General features: G+C 37.4%; 1 protein-coding gene across 18 annotated transcripts in view; it reads left to right on the plus strand.

The window, feature by feature from the left end:
• The window catches only part of RBM26 (RNA binding motif protein 26), an 87,318-nt gene that overhangs the window by 25,820 nt on the left and 39,324 nt on the right, over positions 1-22,174 (plus strand). For 9 of the 18 annotated variants that reach the window (XR_004965776.1, XR_004965777.1, XR_004965775.1 and 6 more), the window contains exons 2-10: positions 671-789; positions 4,952-5,088; positions 8,230-8,318; positions 11,209-11,426; positions 12,588-12,848; positions 14,292-14,531; positions 14,949-15,119; positions 15,457-15,612; positions 21,285-21,396. Coding sequence is in view for 2 of the 18 variants with exons in the window: in XM_036297370.1 (XP_036153263.1) it covers positions 671-789; positions 4,952-5,088; positions 8,230-8,318; positions 11,209-11,426; positions 12,588-12,848; positions 14,292-14,531; positions 14,949-15,119; positions 15,457-15,612; positions 21,285-21,396 (1,503 nt within the window). In the remaining 16 variants the exon portion in view is untranslated. The remainder of the gene's footprint in view (positions 1-670; positions 790-4,951; positions 5,089-8,229; positions 8,319-11,208; positions 11,427-12,587; positions 12,849-14,291; positions 14,532-14,948; positions 15,120-15,456; positions 15,613-21,284; positions 21,397-22,174) is intronic. The other 9 variants (XR_004965784.1, XR_004965788.1, XR_004965789.1 and 6 more) reach the window with 5 other exon arrangements.

Here is a 22,174-nt window from a genome sequence, read left to right on the forward strand (position 1 = left end):
TCTGGAAGGAAGTCAGACATCTGGAAGATGGCTGGTTGACCTGGTCTAATTAGCGTATTACCCTTTTATTATCATAGATAACATTTATCATTCCTTTAGGTCAGGCATTTAGGTACAGGTAGCTTAGTTCATCTCATCTTTATTGATTTTAATGCCACCATTATAAAATCTAAAATACTATGTATGTTTGGGTCTGTTTCCAGACTTTCTTGTCTGTTGTTAAAACAATATATCGAGCAACAGATATTGAAGTTTCTCTTTATTGTGCTCTTCCAGTATTCTCTTAGCTATTATTCATCTACTTCTGAGAGGAAAAAACCTTTTGATATTTTTATCATACCATACTAATTCTGTTAGTTTTTAATGTTTTGCAATTGTTTTTACTTTGTTTTAATTTATCTTTTTTGATAATAATAAAGACTACTGAGTTTTCAACACATAAATTAGTATATATTTGGAAGGATACTAAATAATGACTGTACAAATTATGTAAAGTATAATAATGTAAAGCAGAACTTATATGTCTTTATTGCCTTCCATGAGCCAGGTTCTTTTTATGTTAATTCATGTCACTATTGATTATGCTGACTAAGTCCACTTGTAACTGGAATTTGTAGAATATGCAATTATTTATGGCTAAATTTCCTTCAACACTGTTTTTTTTCTTCAGCTGTGATGCAGATCCATCAGCCCTAGCAAAATATGTACTTGCTTTGGTAAAAAAAGACAAAAGTGAAAAAGAATTAAAGGCATTATGTATTGATCAACTGGATGTATTTCTTCAAAAAGGTAAGATCTTTGGTTTAAGAATACTATTTTATTTTAATGTTATTTAAATAAGATTATCTAGCTGTTCTTTTTTTTAAATATATTTTTTATTAAGATATTACATATGTGTCCTTGTCCCCACGTTACCCTCTACCCCCCCCCATGCCCTCACACCCCCCCCCCCCCCCCCCCCCCCCCCCCCGCTGTCCGTGTCCATTGGTTAGGCCTATATGCTTGCCTATAAGTCCTTTGGTTGATCTTTCCCCCTTACCCCCACCCTCCCCTACCTTCCCTCCAAGGCCCGACAGTCCAATCAATGCCTCTCCGTCTCTGGATCAGTCCTTGTTCATCAGTTTATGTTGTTCATTATATTCCACAAATGAGTGAGATCATGTGGTATTTATCCGCTCTCCAGTTCCATCCATGCTGTGGCAAATGGTAAGAGTTCCTTTTTCTTCTTCCTCTTCTTAAAGAATACCTTTCAGCATTTCATATAATGATGGTTTGGTGGTAATGAACTCCTTTAGCTTTTTCTTATCCATGAAGCTCTTTATCTCACCTTCTATTCTGAATGATAGCTTTGCTGGATAAAGTAATCTTGGTTGCAGGTTCTTGCTATTCATCACTTTGAATATTTCTTGCCACTCTCTTCTGGCCTGCATGGTTTCTGTTGAGAAATCAGCTGACAGTCGTATGGGTACTCCCTTGTAGGTAACTGACTGTCTTTCTCTTGCTGCTTTTAAGATTCTCTCTTTATCTTTTGCTCTTGGCATTTTAATTATGATGTGTCTTGGTGTGGTCCTCTTTGGATTCCTTTTGTTTGGGGCTCTCTGCGCTTCCTGGACTTGTAAGTCTATTTCTTTCACCAGGTAGGGGAAGTTTTCTGTCTTTATTTCTTCAAATAGGTTTTCAATATCTTGCCCTCTCTCTTCTTCTGGTACCCCTATAATTCTGATATTGGCTTGAAGTTGTCCCAGAGGCTCCTTACACTATCTTCATATTTTTGGAATCTCTTTTCTTTTTTCTTTTTCTGTTGGGTATTTTTTGTTTCTTTGTATTTCAAATCTTTGACTTGATTCTTGGGATCCTCTTGTCTGCTGTTGGATCTCTGTAAATTATTCTTTATTTCAGTCAGTGTATGCTTAATTTCTATTTGGTCCTTTTTCATGTCCTCCAGGGTCTCACTATACTTATTGAGGGACTCACTAAATTTATCGGCGGTTTCCATAAAATTCTTGAAAAACCTTATAAACGTGGCCTTGAACTCTATATCCAGTCATTTGCTTTCCTCCATTTCTGCCATTTGTGACCTGTTTCTTTGTCTCCGCATTTTGGCTGCTTCCCTGTGTTGATAGAGTGGCTTTGTGTGCTAGGTGTCCTGTAGGGCCCAGTGTCTCAGCCTCCCCAGTTACCTGAGGTGGACACTCTTGGTGCACCCCCTTGTGGGCTTTGTGCACAGTCTTGTTGTAGTTATGCCTTGGTTGTTGTAGGATCACTGGGAGGAATTGACCTCCAGGCCAATTGGCAGTGAGAATCAGCTGTGTCTGCAGTGGGAGAACTTCTGTGCTGGAGACACCCTTCTGGGGCAAGACTTGCTTCAGTGGGGTTTTGGTGCTCACTGAGTCTGCACCCTGAGTGTGTCCCTTATGGATCTGAGGAGTTGTGATCTGGATGGTCCCCCTCTGACCACTGGGTACAGTGCTCTTGGATCTAAGGAGGTGCTAATTTAGCCTCTGCCTGAGGTTACACAGCAGGAGCTACGAAGAGAACTGCAGATTCCCCTTCCTTTTTTGGGGTTTGGAGGTGCCCTGATGAGGCTCAGCTGTGAAGCAATGCAAGCTGCTGTGGGGCCTTGGGCCTTCTCTTGGAAGTTCTGGGTCTGTCTGGCCCGGCTGCAGTTAGGTAATTATCAGGTTGCAAAGGGCTGGGGCATTCATATGCAAAAGCCTCTGCTGCAGCCTGGGTGGGGCGGGGTCTCAAGGAATCAAAGGGTGGAGTAAGCAGCTATGGCGGATCCTTAGCCCTGCCCTAAGGAGTCGCGGGTCTCAGTGTCCCGTAACGGCTGCAAGCACCTCTGAGAGAAAGCCGCCCTCAAGTTCGCCCGCTGCCAGACAGTCCAGTTTCTCCCCGTATGAGTCCTGGGTCCCCAGAGACTTCCCGGAACTGGAGTTCAGAGCCGTCTGGAGCTTGTGACTCCCTCCAGATTCAAAAAGACAGCCACGTCCTCAGGTGCCAGCCCCTTTCCGCGCGCGCGAGCCCCCGTACCTCTGCACTTTACTTCCGCAGCTCCTCTGGCTCTCAGTGTGCTTTTCTTTCCTTCTAGTTGTAGAATTTACACTCAGCCAGCCTTCCTGTAGTTCTGGATGATGTCCGTTTTGTGTTCCTAGAAGATTTTTCAATTGTTGTGGGAGGCAGCAATTTCCCGGTGTTTATCTATGCCGCCATCTTAGTTTCTCTAAGTCTATCTAGCTGTTCTTGAAAGAAGTCTGAGGTGACCTCTGAAAATGGTTCGCTATTCACTTGACCAGAAGACCTCACAAAATCATGCAAATCAAGAGGTTCAGATCTTCATGTTCACTTTAAGAAGACTTGTGAAACTGTCCAGGCCATCAAGGGTATGCATATCTGAAAAGCCACCAGGTATCTGAAGGGAGTCACTTTACAGAAGCAGTGTGTGCCATTCCGTTGTTATAGTATTAGAATTGGTAGGTGTGCCCAGGCCAAACAGTGTGCTGGACACAGGGTCGGTTGCCCAAAGAGTGCTGAATTTTGCTGCATATGCTTACAAATGCAGAGTAACGCTGAACTTAAGGGTTTAGATGTAGATTCTCTGGTCATTGAGCACATCCAAGTGAACAAAGCTCCCAAGATGTGGTGCAGAATTTACAGAGTTTATGGGTAGATTAACCAATACATTAGCTTTCCCTGCCACATTGAGATGATCCTTACTGAAAAAGAGCAGATTATTCCATCCCAGTCAGTGTGGTTGAGCATCGATCCATGAACCAAGAGGTCACCAGTTTGATTCCATATTAGAGCACATGTCTGGTTGCTGGCTAGCTCCCCAGAAGGGTGTGTGCATGAGGCAGCTGATTGATGTCTCTCTGTCATTGATGTTTCTCTCTCTCTATCCCTCTCCCTTCCTTTCTCTCTAAGAAATCAATAAAAACATTTAAAAAATTAAAGAAAAGCAGATTATTCCTAAACCAGAAGAACCAGAAGAGGAGGTTGCACAAAAGAAAACTATCCCAGAAGAAACTGAAGAAACAAAAACTTATGGTGTAGGAGTAAAATCAACATAAAGTAAACACTAATAAAAGTTTAAAAAAGAAAGTATCTGTAGTATTAAGGGAACTCAGTAAGAGACAGGCTCTAATTGTAACGAAGATCAACAATCAATATTATTGCTGATTTATATCCACAGCTCATTACTGATTATATCCATAGCTTATTTATAAAGACTTTTTTTCTTGTTACCATTCTTAAGCTTTTTCTTAAATCATGCTGTCATTTTTTCTTTGAAGATTAAGAAAATGACTGTATGCTTGTTTATTTAAAGATAGTACTCCTTAGGGATCTACTTTGAATGTTGTCTAGCACAGTGCTGTTCAGCTTTTTCACTTGCCAACGTCTAGATCAGTGGTTCTCAATCTTCCTAATGCAGTGGCCCTTTAATACAGTTCCTCATGTTGTGGTGACCCCCAACCATAAAATTATTTTCATTGCTACTTCATAACTGTATTTTGCTACTGTTATGAATCGTAATGTAAATATCTGATATGCAGGATGTATTTTCATTGTTACAAATTGAACATAATTAAAGCATAGTGATTAATCACAAAACAATATGTAATTATATGTGTTTTCCGATGGACTAGGCGGACCCTGTGAAAGGGTCATTCGACCCCCAAAGTGGTCGCGACTCATAGGTTGAGAACCGGTGATCTAGATGATGGTAGTATTTGTATTTGCGCACTGATAGGGTACATGGAGACTGGTCATGGCTGGAAGTGACTGGCCCAGAAACTGGCTGTTCCAGCCCTCATCACCCTGAAAACTGAATATATTGGTGTTACCATGGGACTGTGCCATGGCACACTGGTTAGGAAGGTTTTAAGTGGAGAATAATATCTTAGCAAATGGCTTTTAATATGTGGGATTTTTTGGTTTGTTTTATTTTTAGAGACACAGATATTTGTGGAAAAACTTTTTGATGCTGTGAATACAAAGAGTTACCTACCTCCCCCAGAGCAGCCATCATCAGGAAGCTTAAAGGTGGAATTTTTTCAGCACCAAGAAAAAGATATAAAAAAAGACGAGGTAAGAATTTGTGTTAAACCTTACATTTTCTTTGAAAACATATAAGGGATAATTAAACTGAGTTGTATTTTCTGTATCTGTGTCAGGAGCCTGCAAGACCACCCCCAAGTTCAATGATTTCACTAGGAGCACTCACAGGACTTCGCATATAATCATTCTCACAGTTATGATTTCTTACAGTGAAAGGATACAAAGCAAAATCAGCAAAGGGAAAACAGTGTATGGTGCAAAGTCTAGGGGGATGCAGGCGCAAGCTTTCAGAGTTCTCTCCCAGTGGAGTCACCTAAGATGTGCTTAAGGAGTAGTGACAGTATGTGTGAACCAGGGAAGCTTGTTAAAGACTCAGTGTCCAGGACTCTTACTTAGGTTTGGCCACCTGGGTACCTTCTCCCTAGTATGTTCTAGATTCCTAGGAGGAAAGCAGGTGTTCGCCATGAACCATATTGCATACACAGACAATTTAGGCATAAGTGAGCTGTTATTTTTATTTTTTTTAATATATTTTATTGATTTTTTACAGAGAGGAAGGGAGAGAGATAGAGAGTTAGAAACATTGATGAGAGAGAAACATCAATCAGCTGCCTCCTGCACATCTCCTACTGGGGATATGCCCGCAACCCAGGTACATGCCCTTGACCGGAATCGAACCTGGGACCTTTCAGTCCACAGGCCGACGCTCTATCCACTGAGCCAAAACGGTTTCAGCGTAAGTGAGCTGTTATTATCAGGCAATGATGGGAACCCTCCAGAAATCAAAGTTCACAGATGCCAGCCAAGGATCTACCTTACATGCAGGCCTTTAGCTTTTCTGCATAGCATCTATGGACGCTTATTACCTATGTTCTGTGAAAATAATTAGATTGACAGTAAATCTGTTTGTTTCTGTCCCACAAGCATTTTGTAAGGAACTATTTTTAAGGTAGTTAAATAAAATGACCTTCACAGGGCAATAGAAATGACCTCATAATTTAAGAGTTTTTATGGGGAAACTCCAGAGCAGCCATGTTTTATACAAGATTACCATTTTTGTTTAATAATCATATAATAATTAAGATCTCAATTTGATATTTAAGGATTGTAATTCCACCAAAAATAATTGACAATTAAAAGTTGGCTTTAACAGTCACTGCTTTGTGACCTTGAAAACATGACTTTTTCCAGCCATAGTTTACTCAGCTGTGAAATGGAAATATTATGGGTTTATTGTGAGGTAGTTAAATAATATCTAGAAAGCACCCAGTATATATGTGGTACATAGTAGGTTTTTTAATAAATGGTAATTACTATTAGTATTGAGAGATTGTTGTGTGAAAGATGTGGTTGTGACTTTTGGGTTTTTTACCCCTCATAAACCTTTTTTTTTCTTCTTCAGATTATATAACTAAGACATGTTTATTATGCAATTACAAATACATATATATATATATATATATACACACACACATATATATGTATATACACACACACACACACACACACACACACATAATGTTACATAATAATTCTTAAATATATGTTTATGCCTCTATACCTAAACATATTTATACACATGCATTTGTACATAATTACACAGACAGACACACATAAAACAACCTTGTTAAAGATATTTATCCCTTTAAGAACTGTCAGAATGTCAGATGGCAATCTAGATAAAAAATGCTATGGGTGTAGTAAAAGTTCACTGTTGATCATGTACTATGGGGTATGATGATCTGTCAATACAGATTACTCCCAAGTGTGCATTGAGGCAAATAGAAAGGAAAAAGTGTCTTAGAGTTTTATTTGTACCCAGTATTTTTGGTGGGGGAGGGTTGATATGGGTGGCAAGAGAATAAAAGTATTAATAAGGGGGGGGGAAAGGGCAGACTGTTATAAAATTTTTAAGCAGTGTCAGAGTTTGGTCTGTTGGTAGAATATCCATATTTAACTTATCATACAACTTGAGGCCTGGTGCACGAAATTGTGCACTCGCGACGGGGAAGGGGTCCCTCAGCCCAGCCTGCACCCTCTCACAGTCCGGGAGCCCCCAGGGGAGGCCCACTGACGCTTCCTGCAGGGAGCGGGCCTAAGCCGGCAGTCGAACATCCTTAGCGCTGCTGCAGAGGAGGGAGAGGCTCCCGCCACTGCCGCTGCATTCACCAGCCATGAGCCCGACTTCTCGCTTAGTGGCGCTCCCCCTGTGGGAGTGCACTGACCACCAGGGAGCAGCTCCTGCATTGAGCGTCTGCCCCATGGTGGTCAGTGCGTGTCATAGTGACAGGTCATTCTGCTGTTGGGTCAATTTGCACATTACCCTTTTATTATATAGGATGGGGACACACTTGACAGTGAGAGGCTTTCACCCAAAGGGATGCTGGAGCAACTGGCATAAACTAGAACATGTTTTTATATTATCTGTAGACTACCTACATCAGAATATCTTAGGGTTCTTATAAAAATGCAAATCTTAATGCCTATCATATTTCTAGAAGCCACACGTTCAATATTTTCTGAATTTATCTTCTAAATCCTTTTCTTTCTAGTAACATCTATTAATGTGCTATGGAAACAGTGTTCTGGGCAGTACAGCATGGAAAATTCTGGCCTAAACAAAGTAGCATTGAACAAGGGAATGTTTTTCAGGGCTGCTTTCTATTAATTATATAATGTGAATGGAGGCCTTTTGTAGGAAAGAGGAATATATAGCTGCCATACTACCATGAGAAACTGAAGAACTATTTTATCTTGTATGTTATTTTCTCAAATGTTCTATTTTTTTATGATTTGGTTAGTTCTAATGTATGCTCATATATTCCCTAATGTGTTCAGTACCAGACCAATTCCACGAACCAAAACATGAGCGTATGTTGGACTTTTGAAAGAGGAATAAAGTTGGGCTTTCACTAATAATTTTTAAATGAGGACACTTGCTTAAAATTTTTTTTTTGCTCCACTAATTATTATCTAAGATAAGCATTTATGAGTTTCTTTGGGTTCACTGTAACTTTCAGCATGCCGGTCTTTTGTGATTAAACTAAATGTATTTTGTTTAAATAGCAATTTTGCTTTTATATTTTATTATCAGTTAAGTCATTGAAATAGTAACATGGTAAGGAATGACTGTTGCTAAATCTTCTACACCTTTTATTTTTGGTATGTCAGATCATAAAAGAGGAAGAACGAGAGAAGAAGTTTTCCAGAAGGCTAAATCACAGTCCTCCCCAGTCAAGCTCCCGATACAGAGAAAATAGGTGATTAATTAATTGAACCATGTTTGGTGATTAGACATTGGTTATCTTTTACATAAAAGATACACAAAGCTGTAAAATCTTTTACACGGGGGCAAGTAATATCTATTTTGATACTGGTTTAAGAAAGTGTAACTCAGTCCTTTTTTACCATGTATTAGTTATTCTTATTTTTATTCTTCAAATTCCAGTGAAATCTTGAGACCTTTTCTTGCCTGAAGTTTTGCTTTAATAAGAATTTGATTTTTTTAAATTAAATCTTTATTGTTCAGATAATTACAGTTGTTCCTCTTTTTTCCCTTCATAGCTGCCCTCCACCCAGTTCTCACCTCACCTTCTTCACTGTCCTCATCCATAGGTGTATGATTTTTGTCCAGTCTCTTCCCGCACTCCCCACACCCCTTACCCCCTGAGAATTGTCAGTCCACTCCCTTTCTATGTCCCTGATTCTATTATATTCACCAGTTTATTCTGTTTATCAAATTATTTATCTTCTTAAAGGATACCTTTCAGCATTTCATATAATACTGGTTTGGTGGTGTTGAACTCCTTTAGCTTTTTCTTATCTGTGAAGCTCTTTATCTGACCTTCAATTCTGAATGATAGCTTTGCTGGATAAAGTAATCTTGGTTGTAGGTTCTTGCTATTCATCATTTTGAATATTTCTTGCCACTCCCTTCTGGCTTGCATAGTTTCTGTTGAGAAATCCGCTGACAGTCGTATGGGTACTCCCGTGTAGGTAACTAACTGGTTTTCTATTGCTGCTTTTAAGATTCTCTCTTTGTCTTTTGCTCTTGGCATTTTAATTATGATGTGTCTTGGTGTGGTCCTCTTTGGATTCCTTTTGTTTGGGGTTCTCTGCGCATCTTGGACTTGTAAGTCTATTTCTTTCACCAGGTAGGGGAAGTTTTCTGTCATTATTTCTTCAAATAGGTTTTCAATATCTTGCTCTCTTCTTCTGGCACCCCTATAATTTGGATGTTGGTATGTTTGAAGTTGTCCCATAGGCTTCTTACACTATCTTCATATTTTTGGATCCTTTTTTCTTTTTGTTTTTCCGGTTAGGTGTTTTTTGCTTCTTCGTATTTCAAATCTTTGACTTGATTCTTGGGATCCTCTAGTATGCTGTTGGGTCTCTGTATAATATTTTTTATTTCAGTCAGTGTATGCTTAATTTCTAGTTGGTCCTTTTTCATATTCTTGAGGGTCTTACTAAATTATCGGCGGTTTCCATAAAATTCTTGAAAAACCTTATAACCGTGGTTTTGAACTCTATATCCAGTAGTTTGCTTTCCTCCATTTCTGTCATTTGTGACCTGTTTTTTTGTCTCCACATTTTGGCTGCTTCCCTGTGTTGGTAGAGTGGCTTTCTGTGCTGTGTGTCCTATAGGGCCCAGTGGCTCAGCCTCCCCAATTATCTGAGGTGGACACTCTTGGTGCACCCCTTTGTGGGCTTTGTGCACAGTCTTGTTGTAGTTAAGCCTTGATTGGTATAGGTATCACTGGGAGGAATTGACCTCCAGGCCAATTGGCTGTGAGAATCAGCTGTGTCTGCAGTGGGAGAACTTCTGTGCTGGAGACACCCTTCTGGGGCAAGACTTGCTTCAGTGGGGCTTTGGTGCTCACTGAGTCTGCACCCTGAGTGTGTCCCTTACGGATCTGAGGAGTTGTAATCTGGATGGTCCCACTCTGACCACTGGGTACACTGGCTCTTGGATCTCTAAGGAGGTGCTAATTTAGCCTCTGCCTGAGGCTACCCAGCAGGAGCTATGGAGAGATCTGCAGATTCCTCTTCTTTGTTTGGGGTTTTGAGGTGCCCAGATGAGGCCCAGCTGTGAAGCAATGCAAGCTGCTGTGGGACCTTGGGCCTTCTTTTTGGATGAGCTGGGTCTCTGACCCAGCTGTAGTTTGTTAGGTAATTTTAGATTGCAAAGGGCCAGGTCATTCATACGCAAAAGCCTCTGCGCACAGCTTGGGTGGTGCGGGGTCTCAGGGAATCAACAGGGCAGAGCAAACAGCTATGGCTGATCCTCAGCCCTGCCCTAAGAAGCCCCAGGTCTCAGTGTCCCGGGGTAATCTCTGCAAGCACCTCTGAGAGAAAGCCGCCCTCGAGTTCTGCCCGATGCCAGACAGTCCAGTTTCTCCCCGTATGAGTCTGGGTCCCCAGAGACTCACCCGGAACAGCAGTTCAGAGCCATGGGGAGCTTGAGACTCCCTCCTGATTGAAAAAGACAGCGGTGTCCTCAGTTGCGAGCCCTTTCCCCGTGCGCCTTCATACCTCTGCACTTTACTTCTGCACCTCCTCTGAGTCTCAGTGTGCTTTTCTCTTTCCTTCTAGTTATAGAATTTCCACTCGGCCAGCCTTTCTGTGGTTCTGGATGATATCCGTTTAGTCTTTTAGTTGTTTTTTTGAAGTAGTTGTGTGAGGCAGCAATTTCTGGTGTTTACCTATGCTGCCATCTTGGTTTTCCCTCAAGAATTTATGATTTTTTTTTCATTAAGGTTTCAAAGGCATTTAGAATGCAGTGCATGTGATACATGCCTATGAGATATGTGTTCATATGCATAAGTATATTTATGTACAGATATTATTTACTATAAGACATATGTATAGATAACCTAAATGTATATATGCCTTTTTGTGTAAGACTAAGAATTAAGACTTTTAGAGATTTTTCCTTAAAGGAGTTTTAGAGTACTTGTTCTGCAGAACATGCTCAGTTTGGTATTGTTCGATTTATTTATTGTTTCATTTTCCTACGTTTGTATTCTGATGGTACAAAAAAGAATCATGATATTATAAGAATTAAATATAACTTTTGCATTTAGAGTTTTCCCTGTATCTACTTAAAAGTTATTTACATGAAAGTAAAGTGATCATATATTTCTTTAGAAGTCGTGATGAGAGGAAAAAAGATGATCGTTCTCGCAAAAGAGATTATGATCGAAACCCTCCTCGAAGAGATTCATACAGAGACCGGTACAATAGAAGACGAGGGCGGAGTCGCAGTTACAGCAGGAGTCGGAGTCGAAGTTGGAGTAAAGAGAGGCTTCGTGACAGGGATAGGGATAGAAGCAGGACCAGAAGCAGGAGCAGAACACGAAGCAGGGGTAAATCATATATGTGTATATTTTTGTTGGCATTCTCTTATTGGGAAAATACTTCTTAACTTAAAGACCATAAAGCTTGTTTTAATTATATATCAGTTATACTTCAAAACTATAAAAACAGTTAAAAGTTTTCAGATGTGTGTAATTGCAAGACCATGTCATTTCCAACATGTATAATATTTCTTGCAATGTGCATTATTAAAAGGGAGATATTATGACCAATAAAACAAACATCTTTGAGTAAAACACCTTTACTTAAGCTTTGATATTAGCTACCCTTGCAAACTTTATTGTATAGCCATCTTTATTTAGTGTAGGAAGTTATTTTGTAGCCTTTGTATAAGCCCTGCACTTCTCTGTTATTCTTCTTTTAGAGTTTTTCCCCCTTTGATCTATACTAGGCCTCTCTGCACCTTGCTTCACTTAACAAATCTCCTTAATACCTATTCTTTTCCTTGGGACCATATACAGCCCAGTTAATTTCTTTGTTTATGTTTAATATGAACTCCTTTTTCTTCCTCTGCTCATCCATTCTCATCGTCAAATGGTGTTCACTGTAAAAGGCATGCTAAGATTTTTAGAAGGATGACAAATATTCATTGCAGAAAAAATAACCATAGTTTTATTATAATACATATTATGCTTTTTGGGGGGTAAGATTACAGTGAAGAAAAACTAAAAATCTCTTTTCTGTAAATAGAACTTCAAGAAATTTTAAACTCATTAAGTACAGCAAATTTATGTGTGGTTTTATAGTTTAGGTCAGCCGTGGGCAAACTACGGCCCGCGGGCCGGATTCGGCCTGTTTTAAATGAATAAAACTAAAAAAAAAAAAAGACCGTACCCTTTTATGTAATGATGTTTACTTTGAATTTATATTAGTTCACACAAACACTCCATCCATGCTTTTGTTCCGGCCCTCCGGTCCAGTTTAAGAACCCATTGTGGCCCTTGAGTCAAAAAGTTTACCCACCCCTGGTTTAGGTCATATTGAAAAGAAATAGCTTTTCTTGGGCCATTGTGTATTCATTGTTTTCAAAAGAAAAAGAGGGTTGTCTAAAATGTGGACAGTTTCTGTTTAGTGAAAATAGTACTATTTCTGCATCTGGGGCATAGTTTTTAAAACAAATAGTTTTATAAGTCATTTATATTTTGTTGCAGAAAGAGATCTGGTAAAACCCAAATATGACCTGGATAGAACAGATCCACTAGAAAACAATTATACTCCAGTTTCTTCGGTACCTAACATTTCATCTGGTCACTACCCTGTACCTACTTTGAGCAGCACCATAACAGTAATTGCTCCTACACATCATGGTAATAACACTACCGAAAGTTGGTCTGAATTTCATGAAGACCAAGTGGACCATAACTCATATGTCAGACCACCAATGCCAAAAAAACGGTGTAGAGACTATGATGGTAAGTAAGAGTTTTAACTGTTTCATTACATATTGAATTAATATATCCAACTGACTAAATTCTGTAAGTTTAGGTTACACACAGTTATTCAAAGACTTAACCTATTGGAAATAGTGGGAAATTAATATTAACCCTTTGCGGTCGTTTGTCTACTCTCAGCAACCACAGCAAGGAACCGTACGAATCTTAACTCTATTCATTCATGTATCAGTTCATAATTTCTCTGAAAGCTCTTAAGTGTCTAAGCGACCTTGTCACGAACCAAAACATTGCCCTGACAAATCGGAGATATCGAAACTCAATATAAACAAACGCGGTCGTTCCACACTTGCCATGCAAAACACCGTGGCGAGTCAGTCGCCTTTTGAGAGTGAAGAAATTGACAAGCTTCTGAGATATTTCGCAGAATTTCAAATAAAGCTTTACAAATTACGTTTAACTGTAATTAGGCATTCTCGCTTGTTAAGATATTTCAGAATAATACTCCAAAATGGCAAAAAGAAAGTTACCGAAAGAAGTGTACTGCGAATCTGAAAGTAACGATGAAGAGTTTTATTTTGGCACCTTGAATACTGACTCTGACATAGAAAGTGATAACGTTTGTAGTGATTCTACTAGTAGTGACGTAGTTCCAAAAAAGAATTAATAAATCTTGTTTATCCTTCATAATCTTGCATGTTATATATCACTGCTCTTTCAATGGAAATTAATCCCGACCAGTACGACACCCATGTCCAAATTTAATACGACCGCAAAAGGTTAAGCACTCACGAATTTCTCAATATTATTGAAAACTTCATTAATCACTACTAACTATTGAATATCAATTTAAATATATTATTTGCATGTAAGTCTTAAGATATATTTGGAATTTATCCAACAAGACTAATATTTATAGAGTTACTTGTGAGGGAATCTGCTACTGAAACATTTTCTTCAAAGTTTATGTTTTTAAAAATGAATGGTTATTGTCATGTTAAGTGGAACCAGAAATGTGAATATCACCTATTTAAGAATTTATAAATGAAGACTCTTAAGCTTTTATTGTAAAAATTTTACAAACTTATGAAAGCTATAGTTGCAGTGTTTATAAAGTTATATGTGAGATTTAAATATAGGAAGTGTTTCTAATAACAAATATATATATATATATACACACACACACACACACACACACACACATACATACATATATATATGTTTTATACCATCTTACTAGTTAGGTGTACTCACTTTAATTTGGTGATGTATTTTCTAGTGTATGGGTTATCTTTATTATGACTTATTTTTAAATTACTGGAATTAGTAAGGTAGCTCTTGTGATATGGTTAATTACACTTGCCCTATATTAAAAAATATTTCTGTTTTTAAATATCTTACTTTTGTTAACTTAGAGAAAATTTTAATGTCCAGCACTTTTCATATTTCTCTTTTTCCTCACAGAAAAGGGTTTCTGCATGAGAGGAGACATGTGCCCTTTTGATCATGGAAGTGACCCAGTAGTTGTAGAAGATGTGAATCTTCCTGGTATGCTGCCTTTCCCAGCACAGCCTCCTGTTGTTGAAGGACCACCTCCTCCTGGACTCCCCCCACCCCCACCAATTCTTACACCCCCACCTGTGAATCTGAGACCCCCAGTGCCACCACCAGGCCCATTACCACCCAGTCTACCACCTGTCACAGGTAAGTAAATATGTTTGTTTGCCTCTACTTAATATCTGTCCATTTGGAGTCTTTTTAAAAAGTTAATAGTTTGATGCTTGCTTTTATTAAAAGTATCTAAAGTAATTTTGTAGATGCTGGAAACTAAGAGCAAGATATCCCCATTTAGACTATACCCCTACTTTACTTGACTATGCCAAACCTATGATTTACTATGGTTTGGAGTAAGCTCTGAATTATGCACAATCTCTGATAATTTTCAGCTGCCTATAATATTTTATAGCTTAAGAGAAACCTGTTTTAGAAACATTGAAAGGCTATTTACCCTAGAAAACTAAAATAGTTATAAAAGCTTGATGTTTGTTGATATTATAGTTTGATGAATGAGAATATCATGTTTGGATATACAAATAACTTATTTTATTTGTTTGCTTTCAGATGATATTTCTTATTCTTTGGTTTTGACAGGACCACCACCACCACTTCCTCCTCTGCAGCCATCTGGCATGGATGCTCCCCCAAACTCTGCAACCAGTTCTGTTCCTACTGTAGTAACAACAGGCATTCATCACCAGCCTCCTCCTGCTCCACCTTCTCTTTTTACTGCAGGTGCAGTTTTGGCCCTCTCTATATTTATGAATATAGCTTTAGATAAGGAATTTTAAAATGTTTATAAAGTGAATTACTCTAGCAGGTCTATTTTTCTCACTACAATTATATAGAATAAAAATGTAGACATGGTGAATGTACATTAAATGTAAGTCTTCAGCTATGTTTTTTTAAAACTGTTACATTTTCTTTTAAATTATTTTTATAAAACTAAATTTTCTTTTTAATGCATATAAAATATGTTAGCTTTGTATTAGTAACATATTATAGTTTACTTTTTCTATTACCAATATAGAAAATTATAAAATGGAGTTTTACAATTGTTTTTTAATTACAGTTTTTGTATTACCAGATACATATGACACAGATGGCTATAATCCTGAGGCCCCAAGCATAACAAACACTTCCAGACCTATGTATAGACACAGAGTGCATGCACAAAGGCCTAACTTGATAGGATTGACATCAGGGGATATGGATTTGCCACCCAGAGGTACTATGATTAATCTTTTCTTATAGTTTTTATAATATCAAGCGTGACAAACATTTATAAAGAACAGTTGGGCCTGTATTTATAGGTTGAGTAAAGGATAGTGTTTATGTTTGTTTCTTCAGTCCTTTGGTCTCTCATGAGAGAAAAGGTAATAATGTATTTCTCTATTTATGGTGTTTCCAAGAGGAAAGAAATTTTAGAAAAGTACATGTTTTCTAATGTAGCTTTTGTTGGGTATTTTCTATCATTTGCAGTCTTAATAGGTTTATTTACACTCTTTAGAGTAATGCTTTAATTCCTAAAGATAGATTCTGTCATAGTTAATGAAATTAGCTGTACAAATTATGCTTGATGTGTATTTTACTTTTGATGTTAGAATTTGAAATTCGTTTGCTTATAATATTTTAAGCAAAAGGAATTATGTTTCAGGAAGCGACTAATTAGCTTTTACATTTTTCTTAGAGGTGACAGACTTTTTGATAAAAGTTCTAAATGGGAGAAGATAGAGTTTAGACTGATACAGTCACAAACTGAGGCAGCAAGACTCCTATTCTAGAGGTACAACTGGATATGGAGAGTCAGAGGAGGTGTAGAGCTTACATTAATTTGAAAGATTTGCTACAGATAATTGATATAGGGAAGTGAGGGATTGTTAGACATAATAAAAAATATAATGTACGCCAATAAGTGTCTTTTTCCCTATTTCAACTAGTTTTTAGATGCCATTTTCTTTCCAGTTTTTCCCCAATGTCTTTTTCTCTAGTATGTCATGTCTCATCAAGCGTGAATAAAACTCGAACTTAATTAACAGTCAGTAACTATTGTGGTTTAGTAAAATTGTGATTACTTATACTTTGATTTATTTTGTTGTTGTTATTTATTGAAAACTCTCAGATCCTGAGCATCTAGATACCTTGAGTATTCAAAGACCTTTTTGTGATGAAGATGTGAAGATCATTTTAATTTATACCCAATTTAATTTGCGATCACAGGACATTTCATGTGGATGCCCACCTTTTAAATTCTTCTTGCAGCATTCTAATAACTCTCATTAACAACAACAGCAGTAAAAAAGATTATTTTCTTATGAAAAAAATTTTTTTTAACAGTTTCTTGTAATTGAAAAGTAGCCACTTGTGGCTGTTTATCCTCCAAGTCTCTTCTACCTAGCCAGTTCAGAGAAAACTTCTTTAGGTCACTATTTAGTACTTATTTTCTTTTTATCAGGTACATATTCCTTGCTCTTGCTAGAACTCCAACATCAGGTCATCTCTTATCTTGCTCTTTTGGAATGGCATAACTATACGCTGCTACAGATCAGTATTTATTAGACCCATTCCAGTGCCAGGTCAATTTTTTGTTGGTGATGAGAGAAGGAAGAGGAATCAAACCTCTTACATATAAATCTTAATCATATAGAAGTTGGAGTGGTGGTAATTTCAGCTCCACATGCTTGTAAGTTACATGAATGGATCTATTGCGAGATAAGTGTCTGGTGTGCCTAGGAATTTGAACGCCTTTTCTCATGGAATCATACGTGGTAACTGCTTTAATACTGTTCTTTAGAAACATTATGTGCTATTTCTGTGAGCTGGTTTAGGAATATACTCTTTATTAATAACACTTTTTTTATGCGTCAAAACTGATTTACCAACCCATTTATATTGAGTGTTACCTATACTTCTGTTTCCTTTTTTTGGTCCCCGTTCCCCAAAATGTTTTCATCTGTTGCCTGTTTGGTTTGAAACTTAATGTCCTGGATTGTGATAGATACTTAAAAGCCTATGATACTGTTAATTATATAATTATTATATATTTCTAATAGCCTATAGATGGCCTTAATTTAAATTTGTCTTAGACTATTATGTGATAATCATATTTTTATGCTTCATACTTTAAATTTACAAATGAAAATAATGTAGGTCCTTTGATGCCTTGGAATTCCGAATATTAATGTAACTTGGAAGCTTTGATAATTGTCCTTCCCATATTTCTAAGGAGGTGGGAAATTTGATAGATGCTACTTGATTGAATATATGTAGGACTTGATTGAATATAGGTAGGAAGAAGGGCTAAGTTTCCATTTGCTGTCAATAAAACCAGTGCTGAAAATTTTAAGCAAAAAAATAATTTATTAAAATGGATATTGGGGGAAAAACACAATACATATAGGTAATACGCACATTTGGTAATTGTATACCCAGAGGAACTTGCTTCTTTTTTTTAACTCTCTTTTTAAAATAAATAACAAAAATATGAGTGAGAGAATACAGATGAATTAGAGCAAACACATCACAAATACTGAGGAAAAACACATTACTGCCTCTTAGTGAACCTTTAGGTAAATAACATATTAAAGAAAAAAGGATATTGGATAGCTCAAAGACCTCTCCAAAAGAGCCAGTGAACCAGGCTTGTGAGGCAGGAATAAGGCCAAAAATCCCATTGCAGAACTGATCCTGCAAAGATAAACTGGGCAAAGAAATTGCGGCTTGCACTGTGAACATCACCCATGCTAAGTACTGGATATTTCTACCTAATCTGCTGTAGACATTAGGCTAAGTCAAAGGTATCCAGTGAAAGGATCTAGATAAAGTGTATACACTCTAAAATACTTTTTAGAACCTGGAAAAATTTTGCGACTGGGAGAGAAGGGAGTAAGGGATGTGGAGGGATATAAGAGGCCAATTAAAGGGATTTGAAGAATTCTAGAGAAGAGATGATAGTTGCTGGACTGTGGTAGTAACAGTGGGAAGTGAAAGATTTAAGGTTAGTGGAAAGGGTTGACAACACATGTAACTTATTGGACTTAGAATGGGATTAATGGAGAAGGTGAAAAAGACACCAGGTTTCTGCTCTGGAAATTGGGCAGATGAAAAAAGCATGTAGAACAATCTTCTGTGTCTTTAGTAATAGTGAGAAGCAAAGAAAGATGGAAGGAGGCATACCCAAGTCTGCGAGCCTGACTGACATACTAGTAGGTTCCAAATACACTCCCCTTCCTTCTTGAGAATCACTACATTGATGAATGAAGCCATGGCCGTAGATAAGATGTTTTAGGGAGGTTGTGTAGAGTGAGATTAGAAAGTCCTAGTAAATAACCTGGAGGATGCCTACACTGAAACAGTGGACAAAGAAAGAGGAGCTTACATAAGGCACTGAGAAAATGAATCCAAAAAGGCAGAGAAGAAAGCAGAAAGTGTGGAGACATGAAAATCAAGGGAGAAGAATAAGAAGGAGGGGAAGATGATGAGAAGAATTAAATGCTCTCAAGAGGTCAAGTAAGAGAAAGATTGGGATGAATTCATAAGCTTAAGCAACAAGTGAGGACAGCGATTTTAGCAAGAGCAAGTTAAGTGCAATAATGGGAGCAGCTGCCAGTTTTCAGAGAATTAGTGAATGCCTGGGTTGTAAGGAAGCAAACTTAGCTAGTGTAGACAGCTCTTCGGAAATAGCTGTTAGGATAAGGAGTGAGAGAATGCTGGAGCTGGCGGGGAAAGTGGTCTCAAGAGGTTTCTTTTTAAAATGGAATAATGTTGATGGGAGACATCAATATGGAGTTTCCTCAAAAGATTAAATATGGACCTGCCTTCTGACACAGTGATTCTACTTCTGGGAATTTATTTGAAGAAATCCCAAAACACTGATTCTCTAGGGATTTATCTGGAGAAATCCCAACACACTAATTCAAAAGAATATATGCACCCTTATGTTCATTGCAGTATTTATAATGGCCAAACTATGGAAGAAACCCAAGTGCCCATCAGTAGACAACTGGATAAAAAAAGCTGTGGTTCATATATACAATGGACTATTAAAAAAGAATGAAATCTTAAACCATTTGCGACAGCATGGATGGACCTAGCGGTTCTGCTGCTCAGTAAAATAAGTCAGTCAGAGAAAGGCAAATACCATATGATTTCACTTATACGTGAAATTGGGAAGAACAAAATAAATGAACAAACAAGACTGAAACAGACTCAGATAGAACTGGTGGTTTCAGAGGGGAGGGCAGGTTGTGGCACTGGTCAAAAGAGGTGAAGAGACTAAAGCACAAATTAGTGGCTACAAAATAGTCATAGGAAGTAAGTAAATCATAGGAAATATAGTCAATAATATTGTGATAACAATGTATGGTGCCAGTTGGGGTACTGGAAATATCGAGGGAACACTATGTAAAGAATATGGTTGTCTAACTAAGCTAAACACCCAAAATCAATATATATATAAAAAAATGTCAAAAAAAAAAATGTCGATGGGAAGTGTCAGTTTAGAGGGAGAGGTTGGAGATGGAAGAAAACAGCACTTATATTGGTAGATCTCTATATAGGATAAATCAGTGGTAGGAGAATCTAGAAGCATAAGCTCAGGACAGTAGACTAGGTGAAAAGTAATGCAAGTTTGTATCAAGGTTTTCTCAGTGGGAATTGAGAGGAAATACATGCAAGGTGAATTGAAGGGATGTGGGCAGAGTTAGAAATCAAATATGATTTGGGATATGGTAGTTTCATTAATTTAAATGTTTAATATTTAAAAAGTACATTGATATGAAGGTAATTTATGTTTTGTACATAGTTTTAGGATACCCATGGGATTTCCAGAAGAAGATGGCCAGAGAAAACCCAGAAGTTAGAAATTTAGGACTGGTCCTCAGAGCAGAGTTCACGAGTGATAAATTGATATGATCTACTGCATAGAGATTAGAGAGAGTTGTAGCCCTGAGAGAGATTGTGCTGAAACAGATCCCAAGTTCTTTTGGTTAGTTATGTGTTTAGAAATACTAAGAATAGGATTTTTACAACAATTTTTAAATCTATCTTTAAAAAAGGGAATTTTAAAATTATATATTTTATATGGATTAAGGTTTGCATGTCATTTGGGAATAATAGGTTAAAAAAACTGTATCAAACCCTAAGTAAATGTAAAGTGTTGATAGTAGATATTCAATAGATCTTTGGCACTGCATTTCAATCTTGAATATTTATTTACCTTTTAAAATTATGTATGTTCTAATTATATTAATATGTTGGTGTTTAAATAAGCAACTCACTTCAATCACAACTCTTTAAGTTATCAATTCTTAAAGGTCGTATTTGTGGTGAGGGTGATGGTAAAGGGGAACAGTGACATAGATTTCTACCCCCCACCTGTAGAAGTTGTCCACAGAGTAATATTTATTTATTTACTTTATTTCAATAAAGCCCCCCCCTTTTTTTTAAATCTTCATCTAAGGATATATTTATTGATATTTAGAGAGGAAGAGAGAGACAGACAAAGACAGAGACAGAGAAACATTGATTGGTTGCCTCTCGTATGCACCCTGACTGGGGATTGAATCTGCAACTTATGTATGTGCCCCAACCAGGAATCAACCTGAAACCTTTTGGTCTACTGGATGATGCTCCAATCAACTGAACCACTTGGCCAGGGCCAGAGTCATATTTTAATTTGACATGTGAGAATTACTAATTCTTTAGTTAGGTTGAAGTGAATTAGAAATAAATTAAAATCTCTTAGATTACTACTATAATTGAATGTACATTTATTTCTATTTCTTCTAAAATATATACTTGGACAAAGTGCCAGAACTTTGTTTTCAATATGAATTAAAGGAAGTGTAGCAAGGATAAACAAAATATTAATCTATTTTCTTTTATTTTCTTTTCAAACAGAAAAGCCTCCTAATAAAAGCAGTATGAGGATAGTAGTGGATTCAGAGTCAAGGAAAAGAACGATTGGTTCTGGGGAGCCTGGAGTTACTACAAAGAAGACTTGGTTTGATAAGTAAGCTGTCAGGGGAAATTGAGGAATTTTTGTACACAGTAATTTTTAGGGTAGTTGGAGTATTATTATGACAGTATGGTACTATTTTTCAAAATAAAATTTATATAATTTTGTTTTGTAGGCATTACCCCACTAAAATGTAAATTTTCTAAAAATTTGTTATTCAGTTGTCTGGTACATGGAAGGCATTTTTATGTAGAAATGGTATAGTGGTTGAGAACACAATTTTTCCACCTCCCCCACCTACAACATACTCCTTATGTTGGAGATATCATTGAATACTACCCATATAAAGGATAGTCATGAGCTTATTATTAGGGAAGAAAGTGTGGGTCAGATCTGAGAAGAGGCATTAGCCTGGAAGCAGTTCCTGTTAAGAGCTAGAAAGGGATTTTTGGGGAGTTGGGGGAGGGACTGAAGTTGTCAAGGAAGGGCTTCAGTGAAAGAGGTAAGGAATCAGAATGTTGGGGTGTTTATGATGATTCAGTTATAAACTTTCATGTTTGAGGCGAGATTAGGAACACACATTTTTAGAGCTTTATAACATCATTTAAAGGTGAATAATTTCTAGTTATGGCTCTGCCTTTAATTCTGTGATTTAAGGCAAGCATTGTAACCTCTCAGGGCCATAGTTTTATCCTTTTTTTCCAAGTGTCAAATGTGCGGTCTACAGTTCTGAGTGTTGTTTTTTTTTAGGTTGAGAAGCAGTTGAGATAGTCATCCCTACCTTTTGATCAAGGTTTTAAAATAGGATACATTTCATTAAGCTAGCTTTTGC

Source organism: Myotis myotis, unplaced genomic scaffold (genome assembly GCF_014108235.1).
Source record: "Myotis myotis isolate mMyoMyo1 unplaced genomic scaffold, mMyoMyo1.p scaffold_m19_p_3, whole genome shotgun sequence".
Taxonomy (NCBI): Eukaryota; Metazoa; Chordata; class Mammalia; order Chiroptera; family Vespertilionidae; genus Myotis; species Myotis myotis.